The sequence below is a fragment of the Neopsephotus bourkii genome, unplaced genomic scaffold (assembly GCF_033783945.1).
Source record: "Neopsephotus bourkii isolate Nb327-2 ecotype Australia unplaced genomic scaffold, CSIRO-AGI_Nbou_v1 NB_804, whole genome shotgun sequence".
In the NCBI taxonomy this organism is placed as follows: Eukaryota; Metazoa; Chordata; class Aves; order Psittaciformes; family Psittacidae; genus Neopsephotus; species Neopsephotus bourkii.
Window position 1 is genome coordinate 3,006,140 of NW_026901300.1, and position 22,355 is coordinate 3,028,494.

At 52.6% G+C, this 22,355-nt stretch overlaps 2 protein-coding genes across 2 annotated transcripts in view; both read left to right on the top strand.

The window, feature by feature from the left end:
• Positions 1 to 903: 903 nt before the first annotated feature.
• Positions 904 to 21,216, top strand: YWHAG (tyrosine 3-monooxygenase/tryptophan 5-monooxygenase activation protein gamma). Its single transcript, XM_061355557.1, has 2 exons — positions 904 to 1,205; positions 17,581 to 21,216. Exons 1-2 carry the CDS (start codon positions 1,119 to 1,121, stop codon positions 18,235 to 18,237), a joined length of 744 nt encoding a protein of 247 aa, XP_061211541.1. The 5' UTR covers positions 904 to 1,118; the 3' UTR covers positions 18,238 to 21,216.
• The window catches only part of TMEM120A (transmembrane protein 120A), an 89,228-nt gene continuing 67,793 nt past the window's right edge, over positions 921 to 22,355 (top strand). The window contains exon 1 of the mRNA XM_061355556.1: positions 921 to 924. The gene's annotated coding sequence lies outside the window, so the exon portion shown is untranslated. The remainder of the gene's footprint in view (positions 925 to 22,355) is intronic.

A 22,355-nucleotide genomic window follows, 5' to 3' on the forward strand; every position in this document is an offset into this window, starting at 1 on the left:
GAGACCATGGCCACGGGGCAGAACAGCCAGAGCAGGCTCTGGCCATGGGGTTGCTCTATGGAAACTGGCACATCCCAATGCCACTGAGGTTTCCTGGGGGATTCAGGATGGGAATCACAGGTGGGATGGATGTGTCCTCCAAGGTCATCATCACACCTCCCAGAGCACCTGCATGGGGACAGTGACACCAGGGTGTGCGAGAGGCAGGACTATGCTTGCCCATGCACAGCCACCCATCAGCACTACCCGGCTCCCTCCAACCGGGATAATGCCTTTCCACTGGGATCAGCCCGGCTCCCTTCATTAAACCCCTCTCCTTCCTCCCAGCATCCTCTCTCAGCACTGCTTTATCCACAGGCTTTTTCGAAGGGGGTTTCTCATGGCTCCAAACGCACAGCTTCTATTTCACGTGTCACTGATGAGGAGCGCACCACGCTCCCAGCCCGGCCACCCGTCCGCGTTGCCCTGCAGTGGGTCGGCTGCGGAGCCCCACTGAGCCCCACGGCATGGGGAGGGGGACAGAGGGACCACGCTTTGCCCCAGCACCACCACGGGGCCTGTCCCCGGGTGCCTGCTCTCAGTGGGTCCGGCCCCGTGTGCCCGGTGCGGGCCGTGGGTCCCGCCGAGCGCAGCCCCCCCCCCCCCCCGGGGGACCCCCCTGCTCCCATCCCCGTCCCCGCGGCCGCTCCCGGTGAATCAGCACCAGCGGCCGGCGGGACCCCGCGGGGCGGGGTTGGGGAGCCTAAGGGGGCGCGGCCTAAGGGGAGGGGAGCGGCGGCGCCGCGCGGGGCACGATGGGAGTTGTAGTCCTTAAGCTGGGTACCCCCATTCCCAGTCACCTCCCTGAGGACTCCATCTCCCGTCGTGCCCCGCGCGGTGGCTGTGGGAGCAGGGGCGGGGCCCGGGGGGCGGGACCGGGCGCAGGGGGGTTGTGGTGGCCCGCGGCGCGCGCACAGCACCGGGTGCAGCCGCCGCCGCCTCAGCCGCAGCAGCGCCAGGAGCCGCCGCCCGCCCTCCTCCTCCTCCCGTTACCGCCCTTCCTCATCCTTCCTCCTCCTCCTTCCTCCTCCTCCTCCCGGAGCCCGCAGCCTCCTCGCCCTACCCCCGGCCCCGCGAAGATGGTGGACCGCGAGCAGCTGGTGCAGAAGGCCCGGCTGGCCGAACAAGCCGAGCGGTACGACGACATGGCGGCCGCCATGAAGAACGTGAGTGCCGTCCCGCGGCCCGGGTCTGCCCCTCCCGCTCCCCGCTCCCCTCTCCCCTCCCTTGGTGCGGGTTCGTGCTCTCCTCGCCCTCCCCGTGCTGCCCCCCGCGGTGGGCGCAGGGCTCGGAGGGGGGGTGCGGGCCCCATCGCCGTCCCTCCGTGCGGCTCCGGTCCTTGTGCTGTACCGGTTCCTGTGTCCCGATCCCTTGGCGTTTCCCTGCCCAGGGACGCGTTGTTCTCCCCATATCCCCATCCTCTGCCCTAGAGCCCCCCACGCATCCTCTGCTCGGCTCTAGAGCCCTCTCCCCAGCCCCGCACCTCCTTTCCCTTGCCCTGCAGCCCCACACGCAAGCTCTCCCCTACCCTAGAGTCCCCATGCGTTCCCTCTTGTGCCGCCCCACATCCTCTCCTCTGCCCTTCTGACCCCCCTATGCTCTCCCCTGCCTTAGAGCCTCCTCCCTGCCCCACACATCACCCCTTTACCCCATCCCTTCTCTCACCCCACACCAGGCCCCCCTGTGTGCCTCCCGCATCCCTTGTGTGCTCCCATCCCCACTGCTGCTCCCTGCCCTGCGCCAGCACGGGGGGGGGCCACAGGGGTGCAGCGCCCCCCAAGCGGTCACTTGGGGGGCTGCCAAACCCAATGGGGCAAGGCTGTGGGGTGGGGAATAGGGGGGGGTGATGCATGCACACCTCTTCCCCACTGCCCAGATACCTCCCTGCGGCTCCCGTGCATCCCTTTCCTGTGCGCGGTCGGTGAGGCTGGGCTGTGCTCGTGGCCCTGGAGATCGGGAGCCCTTTCGCTGTCAAAGCTCTTTATTTTTACTGCACTTGGTTGGAGATTTATGAATTGAGTCATGTTGTATTCATTTCACGCTCTTAAAATAAAGACTCTGCGTATAGCGGGCTGATCTGATTTGTGACACTGCACGGCTCCCCTTCAATCCTGACATTTTGACAATACGAGAAGGGAGGAAAAAGAAAAGCCCCGTATCTCTGATCTTGCAAACAAAGCAATCGTGGGAGGCAGGATCAAGTCATTCCAGAAGATTCTGCATTTGTCATATTGCAGAGAGGCTAGACTGGGTGGAGGGAGGGAGGGGGTGCTTTAAAGGGGAAAACTGTGCTTTATGTTTGTCTTCTTAGGCAGGTCTGAACCTCTGCGAGGAGCTGGGGTGTCCTCCCTGCCTGATGGGGAGGGAATGCTGATCTAGGAATGTCGCAGTCTGCCGCGGGTGCAGCTCTGTTTGCCCATATTGCACCATTTTGTCAATAACCTTGCATTGATCAAAGCAGACAAAACTGTCACAGCCTGAGCACGGGGAGGGAGGAGATGGCTTATCCAGGAATGAAATATGGATAATGGGGAAATGATATTACCATATTAAACCAGCCGGGGCTATTCCTTTGCTGCGCTATGGCTTTTATACTGTTTTCTGATAACGGCATCTGTTCGTTTCCAAGCAAAGCCTGCTGTGTGAGCACATCCTACAGCTCATTTCCTACGGATAATACAGCCGCTATGACAAAGCCAGCAGGGATATGCCTGGGATGCACAGCCCTGGTGCAGTATTCCCACCGGGCAATGGCCCTAGCCTGCTGGGTGTTTAAACCAGAGGTGGTGTTGGAGATGATCTCTGTGTTTTATTCCCTTTTAGCCCTGGTGAAGCAGTAACCGAGGCTCAACGCCGCTTATGGGTCTCCGTAAGGAAGCGATTCCCAGCGGGAGAGCTGCTGCCTCCTGCCACCACGGCAAACAAAAGGCAGAGCTTTTGTTCTCCCTTGCTGCTCTGTGCTGCCCGAAGCTGGGCACGGGCAGCAGTGCTGGGCACATCAGCCCTGGTCCTCCCTGTCCCCAGCTCCGCTGGTGCGGGAGGCTGATGACCTCGCACTCATTTCCGTAGCAACGCCTAGTGATGTCATATGCCATGGTCCAAGCTGCAATGCACCCAGGTGGTAGCAGAGAGCATGCGGGCTGCGTCTAGGGAAGGTGATGCAGAAACATCCCCCCGCTCTTGGCCGGTTTGTCTCCCACCCTGTAAAGCTGCCTGCTTCCCAAGCACCGTGCTGGGGAATGCCACACGGCTTTCCCTTAAGCCTTCTGTGGTTCTGATGGGTGTAAAGGAGATTCCTTCTCCTGCACTTTGAGCGTTTTGGTGGTGACATGGCATTGTTCTGCCAGCCTCAGCCCTGCCTGCTCAGAGCCTGTGCTTGGCTGTCGTAGCGGTTTGGAATGGAAATGGTGTACTGGGCCCCTTTCTGGCTGCTGATTCATCTGCTGCTGCTTGCCACGGTGATGTACAGGATCCCAATAGTCTCTTCCAAATAGTATCATATATATAATAAGTTCTGGCTCCTTCCTTGCTGCAAATGCTTTGTGTCAGTGCCCCTGGTTGGTGCATGCAGTTGCATTGCTGCTGCAGGAGTGCGGCTGGTCCTTCAGCCCCCAGATGTGACAAATTCACTGGGGAATGGCAGTGAAACACAGCAGATGGTCCCCTTGCCTACCAGCAGGAGCAGGAGGTGATGCTGCACCAGGAAAGGATGCGGGGATTAGCCCATTGCTCCAGGGTATGGCTGCATGATGTTGGTCGTGTCCCTTGTCACTGTCTGGGGGTACAGTCAGCCTTACCATGCAGTGGAGAGCAGGAATGCACCTCGCTGGTCAGTTGGGAGGTGTTGCCTTGGGCTTCCCAGCCCACTTGATGCTGTGCCCAAGCAGCACCAGCAGTCTCCTTCCCAACTCATTGGTGTTTTGCTGCCTGCAGTGCTTATGGTTGTCTGGTTCAGCTTCATGAGGAGTTTTCTGTCCAGCCCAGCAGCAGGGCTGTGGATCGATATCCATTAGCTGGGGAGCAGTGATGCTGCTGCAGGCTTTTTCGCCCTGCCTGGGGAGCAGAGCACGTGTCTCCCTGTAGACCTCTGGGGTGAGAGAGGATGTGCAGGAGAACAAGCAAGCCAATTGCAGTAACTCACCTAAAAAGGCTGGGGGGAGGATTATTATTGCACCTATGCTTCATGCAGGGATGGGACTACATGGCAGAGTCCTTGAACCCATTGAAGGTCCTCTGCGAGTGGAACATGTGGCCGCTTGACTTTGGGGACCATGGGTTGTGGTGGGTTGATTTGGGTGAGGGTCGGAGCTGTTGAAAGGCAGATGGCTGCTGCCCAAGCATTAGACACAACTGGGTCTTGGTGCAGTAAATGGCAGTTGTGGGTGGAGGAGAAGAGCAAATGTGGGTAACCACAGGCCTTCCCTGGCATAGAGCTCACCAGCCTGGCAGCTATCACCCACCACATCCAGTGACCAGGTTAGCACAGATAGCAGGGCTTCACAAACACGCAGGCTTGCCCTTGGGAAAAGCAGGAGTAACACAAATCCCTCCTGTTTGCAGGTCTGCAGGGGAGTGGGGCAGGGATCATTAGCTGTTTTCTGCTCTGCAGTGTAGACAAGACAAAGGGTGAGGTGGGAAGGCTTCTCCAGGAGGAGTGCTGGGCAGGCCATCTGTGATGGTAGGGAGGGAGCAAGGAATGTAGTAGCACTTCCCAGGGGGGCTGGGGAAGGCTCTGCAGAAACCATTTCCAGTGCTGAAGTGGAGGGGGTATGTTGGCATCTAATGACTACATCGATGCTCTTGCTGCAGCCCCCTGTGCAGGCAAGATGCTGCTCAGGCTCATGGTGCCTCCTGGACCACTACAGCATATGGCTGTGTGCTTCCCAGCTTGTTCTTACTCACAGAGGAGCAGGCATAGAGAAGTCCTCTCGCCCTTTAGCAATGAGGGCTTGTTCAGACCTGAGTGATGGGATGGTTCTTGGGCAGTGTTATCTACAAGCAGAGAGCAGGGCTTCCTTCCCGGAGGCCCGCAGGGTCAGGGCAGGGTGGCTGCTGTCTCGCTGTGCTTCCAACCTCCTAATGGTTCTTGGTGTGGGTTATCTCTGTGTAAGGCACCCTCAGTAGTGGTAGGCTGAGTTGTTGCACATCTGCACCCAAGCCATGGGCAGGTAGCAACATGCCCTGTACTCGAGTGCAGTGGACACTGAACACAGGAACTGTGTTAACTGGTGAGCCTTCAGCAGCTCGAGCTCTTAGAAACTCCCTATTGAGCTCCTGGGAAGCCTTTATGTGCTTTAGGAAAATCTTGTGAGACCATGCTGGGTTTCTCTGTTGACCAAGTGTAGCAGCCAGGCATGGGTTTGGTTAGAAATAGGTCTTTGAATTGAACAAAGATGACAGTGGGACTGTGATAGAGAAAGGAATGCTCTGCAGGTGTCTGGGGTACAGGGAAGCAGTCAAGTTCTTGGACAAGGAAGGGCTCTCCAGGAGCTCCTGCATGTTCTGGGCTTAGCCAGATCTTTGGGATGGGGGCTGGCCCTGAAAGTGCAAAAAGGTTGGTGGGGATTGTCTTGGTCTGCTGTTTGTGGTTGAAGATGGCTGGCTCCAGGAGTCTCATTGGGCTTTCTAGTAGTTGTTCTTTTGTTTGAGGGTTTTTGTAGTTGGTCTGTTTTGAGCACCAGGTAAGCTTGTGATGTGTATGGACAAGCCCTGTCTGCCCAGGCTTTGTTCACCAGCTGATCCCAAAGGTTCTCTCTAGAACAGACTCTATGGGCACTGCTGATGTGAACCTGGGCTTGCTCGAAGCTATACAGGAACAGCAATTTAAGGGCAGTCACAGAACTTCAGCTCCAGAAGTGTTTCCTGAACTGAAACCTGCACCCCTGGAGCACATGCGCTGAGACTTCACTGCACCGCTCCATAGCAGGGTATCACATGCTTGGGTGTAGCACAGTTAGGACTGAGATGAAGAAGGAGGTCAGTGTGCACAGGATGGTGCATAGATGGAGGATCAGCAGGCTGCTTTTCTGCCTCCCACTGAAATACTCCTATGGGATGGTCTGTGCCATTCAGGGTGGGATTTAGCTGTGCTGATGAAGGGCAAAATGAGCCTGGTAGGAGCTTTGTAAGCTTCTGTTGTCAGAGGCCTCTGGTATTGTCCTACTGGTGAGCAGTCTTCACCTTGGATACAGTCTTCTGCCTTGAATCTCTAAGGAATTTGTGCTCCCTTGGGTTCAGTAGGTGATCTGGGACAACCAGCCAGCCCATCTGGGTGGTGTAGAGCTGCCCTTCTGGGTAGGGTGAAGCCTTGAGTGTGCACATCTTCATGCCAGAAGATACCAGAAAAGATATGTTTGGCACATTTATCACTTTGATTGATGCATATCTGTAGCTAGGCATTGATTCACTCGCTGTGACTCTTGAGGATACAAGAACAAATGTACCTTTAAGGTGTAGGTGATGGAGCAGAGGCTGGGTGATACCCATGACTTTGCATCATGGAGAAACCTCCATGGATGGTGATGCATCTGGCAGGGTATAATACATGAACTCTGCAACTGAACTCTTTTGTGCAGCTTCATGCTAGGTAAACCGTGTGCAAATGGATGCATAGGAAGTTGTGTGCAGGAGCACATATTCCAAGCTTTTGTGTGTCCAGCTGCCAGTAGTGAGTAGCATGTTGGGAGCTCGATACCAGCCTGGCAGGGAAGAGCAAGGACTGTTGGACTAGTTCACACTAGAGCTAGGTGCTTGGTGCATCCCAGCCAGCCCCCAGGGTGTTCAGAGGTGGATACAGAGGAGGAGCAGGTTGGAAAATGCCTATGGTCTGGCCTGAGGGAGCCTTTCCTCAGAAGGGTTGATGTTTCAGGCATTGGGATCTGCAGATCTGAAGCTGCCCTTTCCTTTTCTGTCCAGTTCTACCTCCTGACCCGTGGCTGCCAGTGAAACGTGAATGTGTACTGGAATAACTGTGGGGCAAGGCCCAGAGAAACAGGATTTGCCTGGCTCCCCAAGCAGTTCTCCGTTGCCCAACTTGCTAGGACACAGGCATCATCATCCACTTCAGCATGGCAAAGCTGTGATGCAGGGCTTGGGCTGTCTTTGGTTGATGTTTCCAGGTGTTCTTCAACACTTCAGTGCTCCACAACTCAAGATAGCTCTTTCTAAAGCTAATGCTGTTACAAGTGGTTTTGGTCTAAGTGGCTTGGAGCCAGCTCAGCCCTTCTTTCCTTTGCTTCCAGGCCTTTGTTATTTCTGTCTGGAAGGCTGAAAGCCTTCACCAACCTCTGTTCTTCACTAGAAAGGTAACTAACATAGCTTGTCCTTGACTGAAGCCTCCCTGACTCCCTCCTCTTAGATTCACATGTCTGCAGACAACAGGCAACGTGATGTCTGGAAACCAGAAAGATAATGAAAACAGGAGCAGGTATTTACTCACTGTGGTTCTGCAAGCAGTGGTCACCACTGGGAGGTGACAGCTTGGAAACCCATTTTAGCATCTGCTGAAACAAAGGGGAAGTAGCTGTGGATTTGTCTCTGAGCTGGTGAAGATAGGCTGGGTTTGTGTTTCCACCTCTGGAACCTTTGGCTTGGCTTCAGGATGCTGTTGAGATAAACGGCCGTGGACGGTTTCACACTGGTGGTAGTCAGATAAAACGCTCTGCCTGTGCAGCTTTAGGTCTTTGCAGATGGGGGAACCCATCTTCACCCATGGGCACAAGATGGCTTTGTGGGGGCCCACCTCATGGCTTGCACAGTGTTTACCCATGGGTGGTGGAGGACCCTGCAAGATGAGTGAGGCTGTGAGGGGAGCATGGAGGTGTTCTCCCACGTAGGATATAGCACTGCTGAGGTCCCTCCTGGTCTCTGCTTCTGCCTTCTCCCACCTTGTCCCTACAAAGCAGAGCAGCCTTTAGCAGCTGTGGGGGACTTCACACATCTGCACTTGGTCTGGAGCGAGCAGGAAAGGGGAAGGATATAGACCCACAACCAGCTGGCTGGGGGGTTTGTGTAACTTGGTGCTGTGCCATCTCCTCAGCTGGGCATGGTCACTGCTGTCGCAGACGGCTTTCTCCTGTCTGTCCCTCTTGGCTGCTTCATCTAATGAGCAAAATCCCTCTTCCCATCCTAAAACGAAGGAAAACAGTGACAAAAGGACTTCCATTCTGCCCTTCATTCCTTTAAAGTAGGAAGCTTGTCTCCTTTCTCCAGAGCCTGGATGTCAAGGTGCTGGATTCCCACCCATGGCTCTGGTGGGGAGCCTGTCTCAGGGAGGAGCTCAGGCAGCAGGATGGCTTTGTCCAGCTTCTCCTAGTGCACAATGAGAGCAAGCCTGAGCTGCCGCAGCATTCCAGCCCCTCCAGTGAGCCAGAGCTGCTGGAGCACAAGGGTTGGGGCTCTCCCAGGAGTCTCCCGCTGGCTGTTTGCTTGGTGGGGGCTGGAAATGCCCAGAAATGGTAAATTCTGGAAAGCAGAGCTGAAATGATGAGGCAGCAATCCTCGGGCTGCAGGAAACACTGATGAGGCTGACTCTCAAAAGCGGTGCCTTTGTGTAGCTGCTGAAACAAAAGCCTTTGTCTGCCTGTTTAAATGCAAACTTCCCCCCAGTCTCAGGTTTTTCTCTGCTAACCCAGATTTAGTCACATCTCAGGAAAAACCCAGCACATGTTCAGTAAGGTGTTAAACCAACCTGATTTTTGGCACAAAACTAGTGATCTAGTGACCAAGGGCAGTGCATTAGTTAATAGCAGGAGGAGAGTAACTGGAGAACATGTCAGTGATGATGGCATGAGATTCCCTTAAAGCGATCCCCAGCTTAAGGATTAGAGTACTTAATGTTTTTCTCCCCTAAAGGAGACGTTGGAATTGAATCAGTCTATGGGTGTTTAAGGCAGCTGCACTTGGACGAACCCAAGCCTGCAGAGGCTCAAAGTACAAACCATTCCTTAATTGTTTGCAAATTCCCTCTGATCTTACTGGATGGGCTGGCTTGCTTGGGATGTATCTTTGCTTACGTACCAGGCAGAGCTGCTTGGCATGTCAGTGTGCTTCTGACTCCTCTCTAAGATGGTTACAGCCAGGCTCTAGGAAACAACAGCGACAAGCCTCAGCCTCAAACAAGGCTGCTGATGGACGTGTTGTTTGGACAGTCATGGTGCTCCGCAGCATGGAGTTTATTAATAGTAGTTAGGAGAAGCTGTTGCTGTGCTCTGTGCTAACAGATATGCTGTAGGAGAGCTGCACTTGTGAAAGACTAATGCTTAGTATTCAGCAGCGATTGAGAACTTGGGGGGCGGGGGGATTAACAGCCTTTGATTTACTCCCAGCTGAAGAAGGCACCCCAGCTTTGCCTTTGTGCTGTTGGGCTTTGTTACGTGGGATGAATATTTCATTACCTTGAAGTTGGGAGCTTGGCTCCTCGTGTTTGGTGCTGTCAAGACATCTGTGCCTGAGGGGCTCTGTCACCCGTGATGCTCTGAGATCAAATCTGTGGTACTTAGTCCCTTAGGCTTCAAAAGAGGGCTGGGAGAAGGTGGCTGGAGCCAGGCGGGGGTGGTTAAACCCACAGTCAAATCTAGAACAGTAAAGTGACCCTCTTGCAATTTAATATTGGCTGCAGTGTTCCAGAAAGCTGCCAGAGCAAAAACGTTCTGTTCTGCACGTTCAATGGAGAAATGAGATAAAATTGCCTTTGCTAGAGGTGTGTAAGATCAAGCCTGAAATCCCTGAAGCAGTGGGAGGGTAAAGTACATCTGGAGGGATAATCGCCTTCCTCACTGATGCAGAAATGAAGCCTATGGTGGAGCTGGTGTGCTGCAGTCCACCTGGGTGTTCTGCAAAGCCTCTTGTTTAATGTGGTGAAACACAGGAGCTGCTGGTTCTGCAGAGCAAAAGATCTTGGGGTGTTTGAACATTTCAGATGTGCACCAAGCCCAAAGCCTTTGGGGTAATGACACGAAGCAGTTAAACCGACGGGCTGGCTGCAGGGAGTTGCTTGCATGGTTGCAGCTTCTCCCATTTCATCCTGCTGGAGCACGGCTGTGCTGTGCAGGAGGAAGCCGTGCAAGCAGCCAAGAAGTGCCCAGTTCATCCTGTTCCAGCAGAGCTGGGAGCCGGCTCGCTCAGCAGCCAGAACTTGCTCTCAGCCTTTCCCAAGGTGTCCTGCCCATGGCACATCGTCTCTCCTCTCCCTGCTTGGCTCGAGTGAATAGAGGCCATGGGTACAGCGTCAGTTTTTGAGCCCCTGATTAAGGACAAGCCCTGGCACTTGAAGCTCCGCAGAGGATTTGATGATCTGGTGGCAGGGTACTTCCTGCCTGGCCGCGGGGCTGGAGGTGAGCAGGAAAGCACTAACATCTGAGCCAGATTAGCATGCTGAGAAGCTGCGAGGTAAGTCTTTAAGCAGCTCATGCTCCCAGCAGCATTGAATACCCTCCTCACAAAACACTTGGTCCATTTATCTAGTATGTCCCTGAAGTCTGTCTAGTTTGGCTTTGTTTTGCCATAAATCGGAGGGGAGACAAATAGCTTTCCCTTGTGTTGACCAAGAAATGGCCAGTGGGCTTGCCATGGATGTCTGCTTCAGCTAAAAAAGCCTGGGAGTGGATGGAGTTTTCTGAAGAAGAATAATGCTTGAATGGAAAAGACACCCAAGTTTTTAAAACGTGTGCAGAAATGTTTTAAAGGAAGAGCTGCAGTTATTCTCCAAGAGCTTTTCAGCTAGCACATGGAGACATCTAATGCAGGCCAGAAAAGCATATAGCTTTCTCCCTTCCAAAGGATCTACTGTGAGCCCCTCAAGCTTGTGACGTGCTCCAGGAGCACATCTGAGCTCCCATGGCAGTGCCATGCTGTGGCACTGGTCTTCCACGTGCTTCGCAGGAGAGGCATGGAAGGGAACAGACTGGATGAGGCAGGAGATGTCCCCAAGCTGTGGAGAAGGGTGGTGATCTCAGGCTGCTGCCAAGGTGCTTGCAGAAACACAAAAGTAGGCAGATGAAGCTTGCCAGCCTTGGGTTGGGAATAGCTTGGCATCCCTTCTGTTGCTTTGTAGTTAGGAGGCAAAGGTGCTGGTATCCCATCTGCTGGAGATGGTGTGATGAGCCCTGAGTGACGGTCCTCTTAAGTGCTAGGACTGATGTGGTTTGAATTGCTGCTCTCTCCATCTGGTGGCAGGAAGGCAGTAGACCAACAGAGATTGCTGCTTTATTCCCAAGAGCTTTTCCTAGGTAGTGGCAGCAAGACAGTGAAACAGGTTTTCATCTTGTTTAACAGCAAGGCTAAGGAGAATCAGGGTGGTAATAAGGCAGACAAGAACAGCCTGGGCATATTTCCTTAATGGCTCAAAAAGCAGATACTAGCCTTAGGAGCAGCTACAAGACACCGCAGTGCTAATTGACAAGTAGTTTGTAGCTCTGCACTGATGCACTTGAAGAGCATACGTGGTGCCCAAGCTGGGATTGCTCCTTCCAGCTGGTTATGTGATGTGTCTGGGTTCACCCTCTGTCAACTTAACAGCCATGGCAGATTGCAAGGCCTAGGAACATGCCTGGAAGCCACGTATGGAAGGCAGGAGGATGTTCCCTTGTGCTGGCCTTATCTCCAGAGCTGCAGCAGAAGGTGGTGAGGCAAATCGCTGGCACCCAGGTGCTCTGCAGCAGCAAAGACTTGAGCCGTTAGACCTAATGCTGAGACTGCAGCACTGCAGATAAGGGCTGGGACATGAAATGCTGCTACCAGAGGCAGAATGGAGCTCAGCACTCTGCCACTGTCACTGGCTTTCTTGCCTTGGCTCCCGTACAACCTTTTACATGCAGGAATGCCCCAAGCAGTTGAAACTTGCTCCTTCTCTAGCTGAAATCCAGCAGAGGCAGACTGAAGAGGAGCAGATGTGCAGGCTCCAAGGACTTATCAAACCTGTGTGTAGCACAATGGAATTCAATTTGGTTTAAGTAGCTCTTAAGCTACAGAGGCCAATGACATGAATGAACTCTTGGTTTTTACATCTGCATCACAATCTGAAGACTTCGTCTTGGGTGGTTCAAAGTCAAATAATAAAGGCTCCAGAGTGGGATGAAAGCCTCTGTTAGCAGTAGGAGCATGCAGAAATCCTCATCAGTGTCTGGAGTGCTTAAGTAGCCTTGGAGATGTTATAAGCAATTAACAGTCTTTGCAGACACTGGTCCTTGATGCACTCGGACCAATTTAGAATGTAATGGCAGACCCATCCCACGTGCCTTCAACTGCTTTCCTGCAATGAGTGCTGGCCCCAACACCTTAAAAAGTGGGAACTAGCATAGGGTTATTCATACTGAAACAGTCAAATGAGACAGCAGTGGGGAACTAACTTCTGCCTACAGCCTGCTTGTGCTTTTCGGGTCCTGTCTGAGATGAGAAGAAGGGCTTGACCTGCAGCTGAAAATCATCTTGGCCACACTGAGATCAGCCACGAGGAGAGAGGACAGTGGAAGGAGTCAGCAAGGAGAGAAGGTAGCGATGGTGTTATTTCCACTTTGGGAGGATGACGTGGGGGAGAAGGCAGGGGGAGGAATAGACCCAAACCGGTGCAATCTGCTGAGATTTTAGATTTAGGTCTGGTTTAACACACGCCTACTTTGTGCCAAAGTAGGCCAGTGCTGAAGAACAGCATCTTTGTGACTGCTGCGATGGTGTCGTAGGGCAGCTCGCTCTGGAGCACACAAGGAGAAGCTGTTCTTGCCTGGGTTGTGCAACATCTCATCATGACTGTAACGAAGCCACTGGGTATGGTGAATGTTTAATGTGCTTGGGGGCAGGCATTTACTTCAGAAGCTGAATGCAGAGTGAGATGGGGATGATAAAACAGTGTCTCTGGTGTGTCACTTCCAAAATGACCCTCAGGCTGCTGAAGGGGGTGCTTGCAGATGGGTGATGGGGTCCCACCACGAGACAATGGCTAGAGATAGGTTGAAGCTGGCGTGGCTGCGGGTAGTCATGAACATTATCAGTTGCTTGAGCCTGAAGTGGTTCTGTGCTGGTTGCTCCCCTTTGCAAGTGGCTTCAGAGCAGCTAAGAACGGCAGTGGTGGGATTTCTGGGCAGAAAGTTGTTTCAAAAGTGTATTTGCTTTTAAAAAGAAGAATGAAATGGGAAAGGGGACCTTTAGGCCAGGCCTCAGGGTCACTTCCAAGCAGGGGTTTCTGCTGGGAGATAACATGCTTAATTACATGGTGCAGAGCTGTAGATAGAACAGAGGAAACACAAGTGCTGAGAAGGAGACAGCTGTTGTGTATCCTGGTGGAAGAGGAGCTCTGATACTCAACAGCCATTCTCCCTGGGCAGTTGGAGGTTCTCATGGTTGTCTCTGCCCTTTGGAGATACCTCATGTCTTCAGGGACTCAGGCAATCGGAAAAGCAGAAGTGTTGAGGCATAGAACGTGGATTAAACTGTCAAATGTGGATGGCATTCCTCAGGGAAGGAGCTGTGGGTATGCTCAGCTTGCTCTGCTGTATGCTTTAAGACATCAAAGCTAGGTAGGAGCCATAAATGGGTGGGCACTTGGTTATAAAAGCAGGTGAAACATGTATGAGGATAAACAGCTAAACCAAAATCCTCCTTTGCAGCTACTGTAGGGTCCTCAGAAATGGTCAGAAATTACTTCAGACCTGTGGGTGCAAGGTGAAAAGTGGACTGTAAGAGTCCTGGAGTAAGCCCTGTAAGTAAACTAGCCTGCCACTGGCTGGGAGCAAACCTCCCTGTAGGTCTCAAAGCCTGCTCATTAGGATGCTTCTGGAAAGAAGGTGCAGTGGGACCAACCTTTGGGCTTTGGAGATCATGGACCTTGCCATGAGGGGCAGGTTTGCTGCAGCTTCTTGCCCGAGGCTGAGCCTTGCCCCGGCTGCGATGTGACACTTGGGCATGCCAGGAGAGTGCCAGGTTTTGGACGGAGTGCTGAGTCAGAGCTCACTGCTGCAGCAGGGAAATCAGGAGAGCTTTGCTGCAAGTCAGAGGCTTTGCTTTATACAAACCTCTGTGCTCTCGAGCAGGAGAAACCCTCAACTTCCAGTAGTTCTTGTCCAATGGGAGCTGTTGGATTGCCTCTATGGCTTTAGGGCACTTGAGTCTTGGTGGTGCAGACACTGCATCCTCAGAGGCTGCAGGAACTGGTGCGACTGGAACATGGCAGCATCCTCAAGCTTGGTGATGGAGTGTGTCTCCAAGCCAAAGCCTGTCAATGTAGGCTGCACCATGGTGAGGTGTCCTCTGCCCTTAGGCAGGGCTTCTGCCTGCAGCATGTGAAGGGTCTGGCTCTGGCACATGTGTCGCATGTGGTGATGGGGCACAGGGGAAGCTCTTGCAAGTAAGGTCATTACCTACAGACTAGCAGGGAAATGAGAAGCACCATGGCTGACATCTCCTGCTGCTCTGCATTGATAAGAGCCACTCTTGTGGCTGGGCTTGCTTGGGGGGAGAGGCAGAAAGGAAGATGAAAAAGGTCTATTTTATTCTTATTTTTCCCTTCAGAATAGCTGAAGACTTGCATCTATCAAGCTTCCAGCTGCGTGAGTGTGTGGGCTAGCTCTTAGCGCTTGGCTGTTCATGCCACATGCAAGGCTTGACTCCATTTCAGCCACATGCATCTCCTGCCCCGATGTGCAGGGGCATGAGGGTGAAATGAGGCTTGACAGTTACTGAGGTTCGTGGTGCTCAGTAGCTCGTAGTTACTGCTGGTAGTTCTGCTTTCCTCTGCTGTCAACCAGGCAAGTAAAACTCCCAACTGACTGAGCTTCCCAGAGAGCAGTGAGACTTCAGGCAGAGCCTGGTGCCTTTGTGTTCCTGCCAAACTCAGTGCCAGGCTGAGGCTTTGCTTTGGGTATTTGGTCTTTAGCTCCATGTAACAGCGCTGGGAATGGCATCAGGGCTGATGCTCACAGGGTTGGTCTGTACATGAGGGTGCTGCCCTTCCAGGGTCTGAGTTAAGAAGTGGGAATGTTCTGCTAATATTAATCTGGACGCTGGAAACAAACATGAGCAGAAATTCCCCAAAAGGGCTTGTAATGAGACCACTGCAACCTAATCCAGGTCTGATGCAGGGTATTGCCTTATTGATGTTGCACCACAGGCGTTCAATGCAATGCTATAAATCAAACATATCAGAGCTTGCTGGTAGCCTCTGGCTTGATTGAACTTGCTTTGTGGTGGTATCCTGCAGCGTTAAGAATAAAGCAGCATTTGGTTGGCCAGCACAGGCTTGCAGTGAAGGCACAGACCCGCATTCACTTGGTGAGTTGCTGCAGTGGTTTCTGTATGGTTTTCTGCTGGAGACAGTCACCCATATGGAACTGTTGGCAAAAGCAACATGGCAGGGACTGCAGTTCCATGCTGGAGTGCAGAGTGTGTCCATGGCAGAAGACACCAGTGCAGCCTTCAGCAAGCAAGTGGGCAGCAGCATTTGAGACGTGGCAGGCAGGTTCTGGGATGATGGCAGTTCTCAAAGGCAGCTTAACTCCGGATACATCCTTTCCACCTTCCAGTGACTCTCCGATGAAGGCAGCTAAGCATACCCTTGCTGTCTGATACCCAGTGTCCTGGGCATCTTGCATTACTTCCTGCTGGGAATGCAAGTGCCAGATGGGTTTTGTTTCTTCCTCTCTCAGCTCAGTTGCAAACTGAAGTATGTGTGGCACTGCAGCCTCTTCCCTTCCCTCTCCTAGTGCTGAGGGATGTGGTCCCTGTCTCTGGCCATGTTATGTGGTTCCTCTGCAGTGCATCCCTGCAGTGCTCTACCTTTCTGGGAGCCTGGCTGCTGCTAGGAAGCAGTTAACAAGGCTCCCGTTCTGCTTTGGTGAGTTCCCTGCAGAGCTCCCTGGAGGAACCTGTTCTCTCCACAGGTGGTACCTTCCATCTGTCAGCCAGTTTGTTGGGAGGATTTTGACAGGCAACTTTCTTCCATAATCCCTAATAGCTTCGAATTTAAAATGTTTATGGCAAAGCTAATCCTATGAAACTCCCTGTAGTTTTAATAAATCTGTCCTCCAGCAAGACTCCTCTGGTGAGAGGAGGTAAATCTCCTTTCTGCACTGATAAGTATCTGCAGATGTAGCTGGAGGGCAGCTTTAAAGTCACCTGCTTGGTCCACACTTAAAACTGGTATCTCTGCTTAGAGAGCATCTTGCTGAAAGCCTCCTGTGGTTATCAGCCTTCAGAACCAGTGTCAGGACAGGGAACTGTTGGAGTCAGCGAGTGTCTTGTGTGGCTGTTGGCGCTGGGCACTCCGATTACAACTGAAAGGTGAGAGGATAAGGCAGGCTGGGATCTCTGGATGTTTCCATGGCTTCCCTTACTCAAAGCAGGGCAGCTTACATGGGACAGGACCCTGATTAACCTCATGGAGTTTTGAGTATCTCCAAGGGTAGGCAATCCATAAGCCTACCTGCAGTGCTCCACCAGCTTTCAAAGATGTCTCTAACCTCACAGCATATTTATGTTTGTGCAGGTGTCACTCAGAGGGAAGAATGGAGTCATTTCAAAGTCCTGTAGCAATACAGACAGCTAGAACTCTGAACTTAGAGCACAAGGCAGGCTGGAAGCAGCACATAAACAGCATGCCAGGGGCAGTTAGCACATAGCAGTTGTGCTGAGCCTCTGCAGGAAGCAGCACATCGCACACAAGCCAGGGCTGTGTGCTTAAACAGCAGAGTAGCTCTATGGAGCAGCCTGGCTGCTGCACCCACTCCAAGGGCTCAGAACCACATCTGGGATGCAGCATGGAGTCAAGGGGAACGGGAGCCCTTCCCAGGCTACTAGAGGTGGTTTATGGGAGCTGCAGTGAGATAACTGCAGCATCAAGTAGGATGCTTCCCAGTAGCTGAAGTGTCCAAGGTGGTGGTTGGCATCCTGCTTGTGAGATGGCTCTGTGCTCTGCCAGCTCCCTGTTGCTGCAGGTGTGAGGCAGGTAGAAGGGATGCTGTGCATCAACACTTATCTTCAACAGAGAAAATCCTGTGTGGGAAGAGCGTACTCTTAACCATGTGAGCTTTTGAGTCCCTATCTGTGCACATACCTTAAGGCAGCTGTAATTTTAACATCTAGTGTATTCTTTAGGCATCTCAGAAGCATGTGCTTGTGGGAAAGCTGAGCACCCTGTGGCTATGGTATTGTTAATCCATGCGGCTGGCTCGTGACTGTAGACCTTTTCCACCCTCTTGCTTTGCCTCTCCCTCTCCCTTCCATCACCAAGTCCAACTCTAATCCCGCAGGTGGAAGGTTTCTCTTTCCTAGGAGACTTTTCTCACCCTGGAAAACTCTTTAGGAGCTGGAGAATACCTGGAATAAAGCCAAACCCACCCCTTTTGCTGGGGGCCTGGACCACGGCGTGATTTTCCCAGCTGGCTCCCTCTGGGATGGGAGCAGATGCTGGATGACAGCAGGACTTTGCAAGCTGGCCACCTTCTCCTGCGTCTCGCTTCGAGATACATGGGAACACCCGACCATGCGATGGGAACATGAAGTGACTGGGGCTTAACCCACATGTCTCTCTTGTCTCTCCCTCTGTTGGTGCAGGTGACGGAGCTGAACGAGCCTCTGTCCAACGAAGAGAGGAACCTGTTGTCCGTCGCCTACAAAAACGTGGTGGGGGCACGGCGCTCCTCGTGGCGAGTCATCAGCAGCATCGAGCAGAAGACCTCTGCCGACGGCAACGAGAAGAAGATAGAAATGGTGCGTGCCTACCGCGAGAAGATCGAGAAGGAGTTGGAAGCGGTGTGCCAGGATGTGCTGAGCCTGCTGGACAACTACCTGATCAAGAACTGCAGCGAGACGCAGTACGAGAGCAAAGTCTTCTACCTGAAGATGAAAGGGGACTATTACCGCTACCTGGCCGAAGTGGCCACCGGTGAGAAGAGGGCGACCGTGGTGGAGTCCTCGGAGAAAGCCTATAGCGAAGCCCATGAGATCAGCAAGGAGCACATGCAGCCCACCCATCCCATCCGGCTCGGGCTGGCGCTTAACTACTCCGTTTTCTACTACGAGATCCAGAACGCTCCGGAGCAGGCCTGCCACCTGGCCAAGACGGCCTTCGACGATGCCATTGCCGAGCTGGACACCCTCAACGAGGACTCCTACAAGGACTCAACGCTCATCATGCAGCTCCTCCGCGACAACCTAACGCTCTGGACGAGCGATCAGCAAGACGACGACGGCGGTGAAGGCAACAACTAGACCCCCCCGCGATGGACTGGCAGCCGCACGCTGATGCTAACTACTGCAGTCTTTATTTTTTTCCCACGAGTGGGGGGGGGTGTCAGGGGTGGGGGGGGGACCAGGGAGGGGACCCCTTCCCAGGGAGGCCCCCCACTACCTGTCTTTGATTGCCTCGTTGACATTTTTGCCAAAACACCACTAGTGGAAGTCAGGCTGGCTGTGCTGGTTAATGGAATAGCAGCCTCACTGGCATATGGACTGTTCTGTAGATTATTAATACGAGTGGAGCTGTCTTTAATTTAACTTTATTGCTAGAAATCAAACACAACAAAACCACATAAAAAAAGGAGTTTTTAGAGGTGAATTCGTGTGGATGGAATGGCCCTCGTTTTCTAAAGGAACACAAGGAGAGAAAACAAACAAACAAAAAAAGAGAGTTCTGTGGTTCCAGTCAGGAATTGTGTGGTTCCAGTAAGGCTTTATGCGTTTGTTTCCGCAGTCCAAGTGCCGTGTGTCCGTCCCCCATCGCGGGGCATCTCTCTGCGGCGCTCTGCCTGGCAGGGCATAGCCTCAAATCCCCACATCCAGAAGGAATTTAAGAACTAAAGAATTCCGGGCTCGCAGTGCTCGGGGGTTTAGGCCATCCCATCTTTCTGAGTGATTTCTTTTTGGATCGAGGTATTTCTTAGGGTAGCTGACAGTATTAACACTAAATCGCAGTTTACAGTATCTCTACATTACAGCCATATGACATCAAGCCTTTTTGATTGTCTTGTGTTCTCTTCTTTCTTCTTTGCTAGTTCTTTTGGCTTGCCTTCCTGATCAGTCCTCGCCTGTGGACTGGCTTTAGCTATTCTGTGTGGCCCAAGGCAAGAAGACCGCCCGCCCGAGGAACATCAAAGCTGCTCTAGTTTTTTGGTCAACAGCTTATACCAGGTGCTTGGCTAGCGGCTGTTTCAACTCTTTCCAAGTCCACAGCAAAAAGGTGTAAGAACTTCAATTAGACAAGGGGGAAGTGTTTAAACTCAACAAAAAAATGCCACTTAAATAATAATAAAATAATAATAATAATAATAATAATAATAAAAATAATAAAAAAGAGCATTCAGGTCTGTATGTCATGTACTGTGTTTGGTATTTCAAAAGACCATCCTGATTTTTAAGGTGCCACAGCTGCTTCCTCAGGGATTGCACTGCCATTTCACTTCTGCCTGACTTTCTCCCACTGTACCATGAGGTTTGTCAGCAGATCCCTGGCACCCAGGCTCCCTTGTTTGTCACCAGGGAAGCCGGGTGCGTTTTTCCTTTCTCCTGGGGAAGCTTGTGGTGTAATGAGTGAACTTCAGGAGCTTAGAAACTAACGTGGTAGAGAAATCCCTAACGGGAAGAGCTACAATCATAGACATTTCTATCGCCCATCAGGAGCCCAGGAACTTAGTTCTCTTCTTAGCAAAGTCTTTTCCCAAGGCTGATCTGGCTGGGGGGTGGGAAATGGGACATCCATGTTGCTTTAGCAGGGAATACTTACCCTGTTCTTGGAGTAAACTTACTTCTCGCTTTAGTTTCCCCATTGCTGTTGGAAGCTCACTGCCGCCCTCCGGCTCATCGAAGGGAAACCCCACACTCCTGCATGTTTGATTCCACTTTAGACACAGGCTTTGTCCCTGTCCCTTGCAAGAGCAGGGTGCCGTGGTGCTGCACGCATGGCCTGCACACGGGGATGCTGCTCCAGCTCCCCACTGTCACCACAAAGCCGCTATCCCGACTCCTTGCGGAGCGAGCAGACCCCGGTGCTTGTGCTCCGGGGAATGCCATGGAGATGCTGGTAAAGCTGGTTTGGACTGGGATGCCTCCACACATAGGGTCTTGCCCAGCAGCACATCCCATGAGCAGCATCCCATGGCGGGATGCTCGCGGTACCATGGGCTGGAAGATGGCTTTAAGCTTCTTACCTTCCTTTGCTCAACCCATGAGCAGCATCGTCCCGGCTCTATCATTTGGAAGTGATTTACTGGAATTACAAAACCCATCTTTTCTTGTTTGGTTTTTGTTTTTTTGGCCTTTTTCATTTCATTTCCCTTCTTTTTGGCTTCTGCTCTGGCTGCTTTAGGAAACTTCCGCAGGAGAGATGGCACAAGAGGGCTCAAAAGGGAGTTTGGGGGTCAGGGGCTTGATTTTTGAAGCAGCTTGAATGGTTTCTTTGGTTTTCTAAGAGATGCACTTGCCTATGATACTGTCTCTCCAGTGAACTGATTACTGCTCCATTACTCTATTGATACAATATTGTGCATGCTAGTGTCGTATTTCTATACAGTAGCTTGAAGTTTATTAACTTATACTGTAGATGTTCTGTATTCCTATGACAAAATAGTCTTCAAAACCCAATTTTTTAAAGGCTTTTTTTTCTGGTTTTTAATTTATTTTCCTTTTTCTTTTTTTTCTCTCTCTCTCCTTTCTTTTCCCTTCCTTTGCCTTTCTGGGGGGGGCACAGTTTGCTCTCTCCCGACCGTGATCGTAACAAACTGATCTGTTCTGGGTGTTGCTCTAGTGACATGCGATTCTATAGGGTTTTATTTCGTTCTGAAAACAGGAAAACAGCGACAAAAAACCAAAAAAAAAGACAAAAAAAACAACAAAAAAAAAGACAAAAAAAAAAAAGGCAAAAAAGAAGACACCAGTGTTAGCTTAACCTTAATGTCTGGTGTTCGTCATGGTGAAACTATAACTATCGCAGTGTAGGAGAACAATGACTGTGTTCTTTGAATGAGCCTTTGTTTGTGCTTTTCGTCATGTTATATGCAGTGAAACTCTTTTTAAGGTCGAAATCAGTGATTTCTTCTTTTCTCCCCCCCCCCCCCGCCTCCGTGTTTCTGTAAGGAATCCTTTCGCACACGGACCATCCTTCGCGGTTTTTTCCTCAGTGATGGAATATCATGAATGTGAGTCATTATGTAGCCGTCGTACATTGAGCAAATAAACTTACAGATCTGACGTCAAGCGCTGCTGCTTGCCTTGCTCTCCCCCGCGTCGGGGTGATGGGTTGGGGGCTTCCTTCATCCCGTTCCTCATCATCCGTAAACACGGAGGGAAACGCTTATACGGGGCTTGGGGTTCCAATGGGAGGTACCCTGGGGTTGGAACTGGGTGAGCTTTAAGGCCCTTCCCAACCCAACCCGTTCCATGATGCCCTGCATCCCTGGGGGTTAATGGTTCACCATGATCCCAGCTTGGAGGGTGCCCGGGGGATGTCGTGGGGGTGGCCCCTGGGTGCTCCCATGGGAGCAGGGGGGTTGGGGGGTGCTTCCTCCCTCCCTCCCCATGGTTTTTCCACTCAGAGCCGCCTGCGGTGACTCACGCTGCAAAAATATTCCCTGCCTTTGGAAGCCATAAACTGAAACTGATTCATGGGCCCTGCAATGGAGCCAAGGGGGGGGCGGGATGGACCCATGGGAAGGGGCTGCAGCAGCCCCATGGGGTGGCAAAGAGGGGTCCATGAGCACAGCACTGCATGGCCTGGCCATGGGAGAGGTTATGGGGTGCCCTTGTGGGGGGGGGATCATAAGGCTTATGGCCACTGGGCTGCCCAGGGGGTGTTGTGGAAGCAGGGCCCCATCCTGGCCCAGCACCCCCCAAGCCTGGGTTATTCCCCACATCTCCCCCTCGCTGGTGGGGCCGGTTTGCACATCTGGAGGAGGAAATGGGTCCCCTGGGATGCAGCACCAGCGATGCCCATGTGTCCGTGTACCCCATTCACGCATGGGAGAGGCAGAGAGAGAAGGGGAGAGTCAGGAGGCAGGACCCTTCTCAGCGCTTGCTGGGCAGGATTTAGCCCTAAAATGGGGTGTTCCATGTGCAGGGCACCCCCAGTGCTTCCCCCATCCCTCATAGATGGATGCCCTCTCAGGAGGCAGGAGACCTGCCAAGCTCATTGCACCGGCCCCATTCCAGGTGGGAATGCAGGGCCGGGAAGGGGTGGTTGGTGTTCATCCCCCCAAGGCTGCGCTGCTCACTATGGCAACCATCCCCATCCCTCTGGTTGCCATGGTCACCCATCCCCACAGTGATGCACATGGAGGTGGTCCCCAAGCACATGTGTGACCCCCAAAGCAGGAGCCAACCCCAGCCCCACACGGAGG

Excerpts from the sequence above, each read along its gene's own strand:
- YWHAG (XM_061355557.1), top strand. The coding sequence starts at position 1,119 with ATGGTGGACCGCGAGCAGCTGGTGCAGAAGGCCCGGCTGGCCGAACAA. Across the intron at positions 1,206-17,580 it reads TGGCGGCCGCCATGAAGAAC|GTGACGGAGCTGAACGAGCC; the intron begins GTGAGTGCCGTC and ends CTGTTGGTGCAG.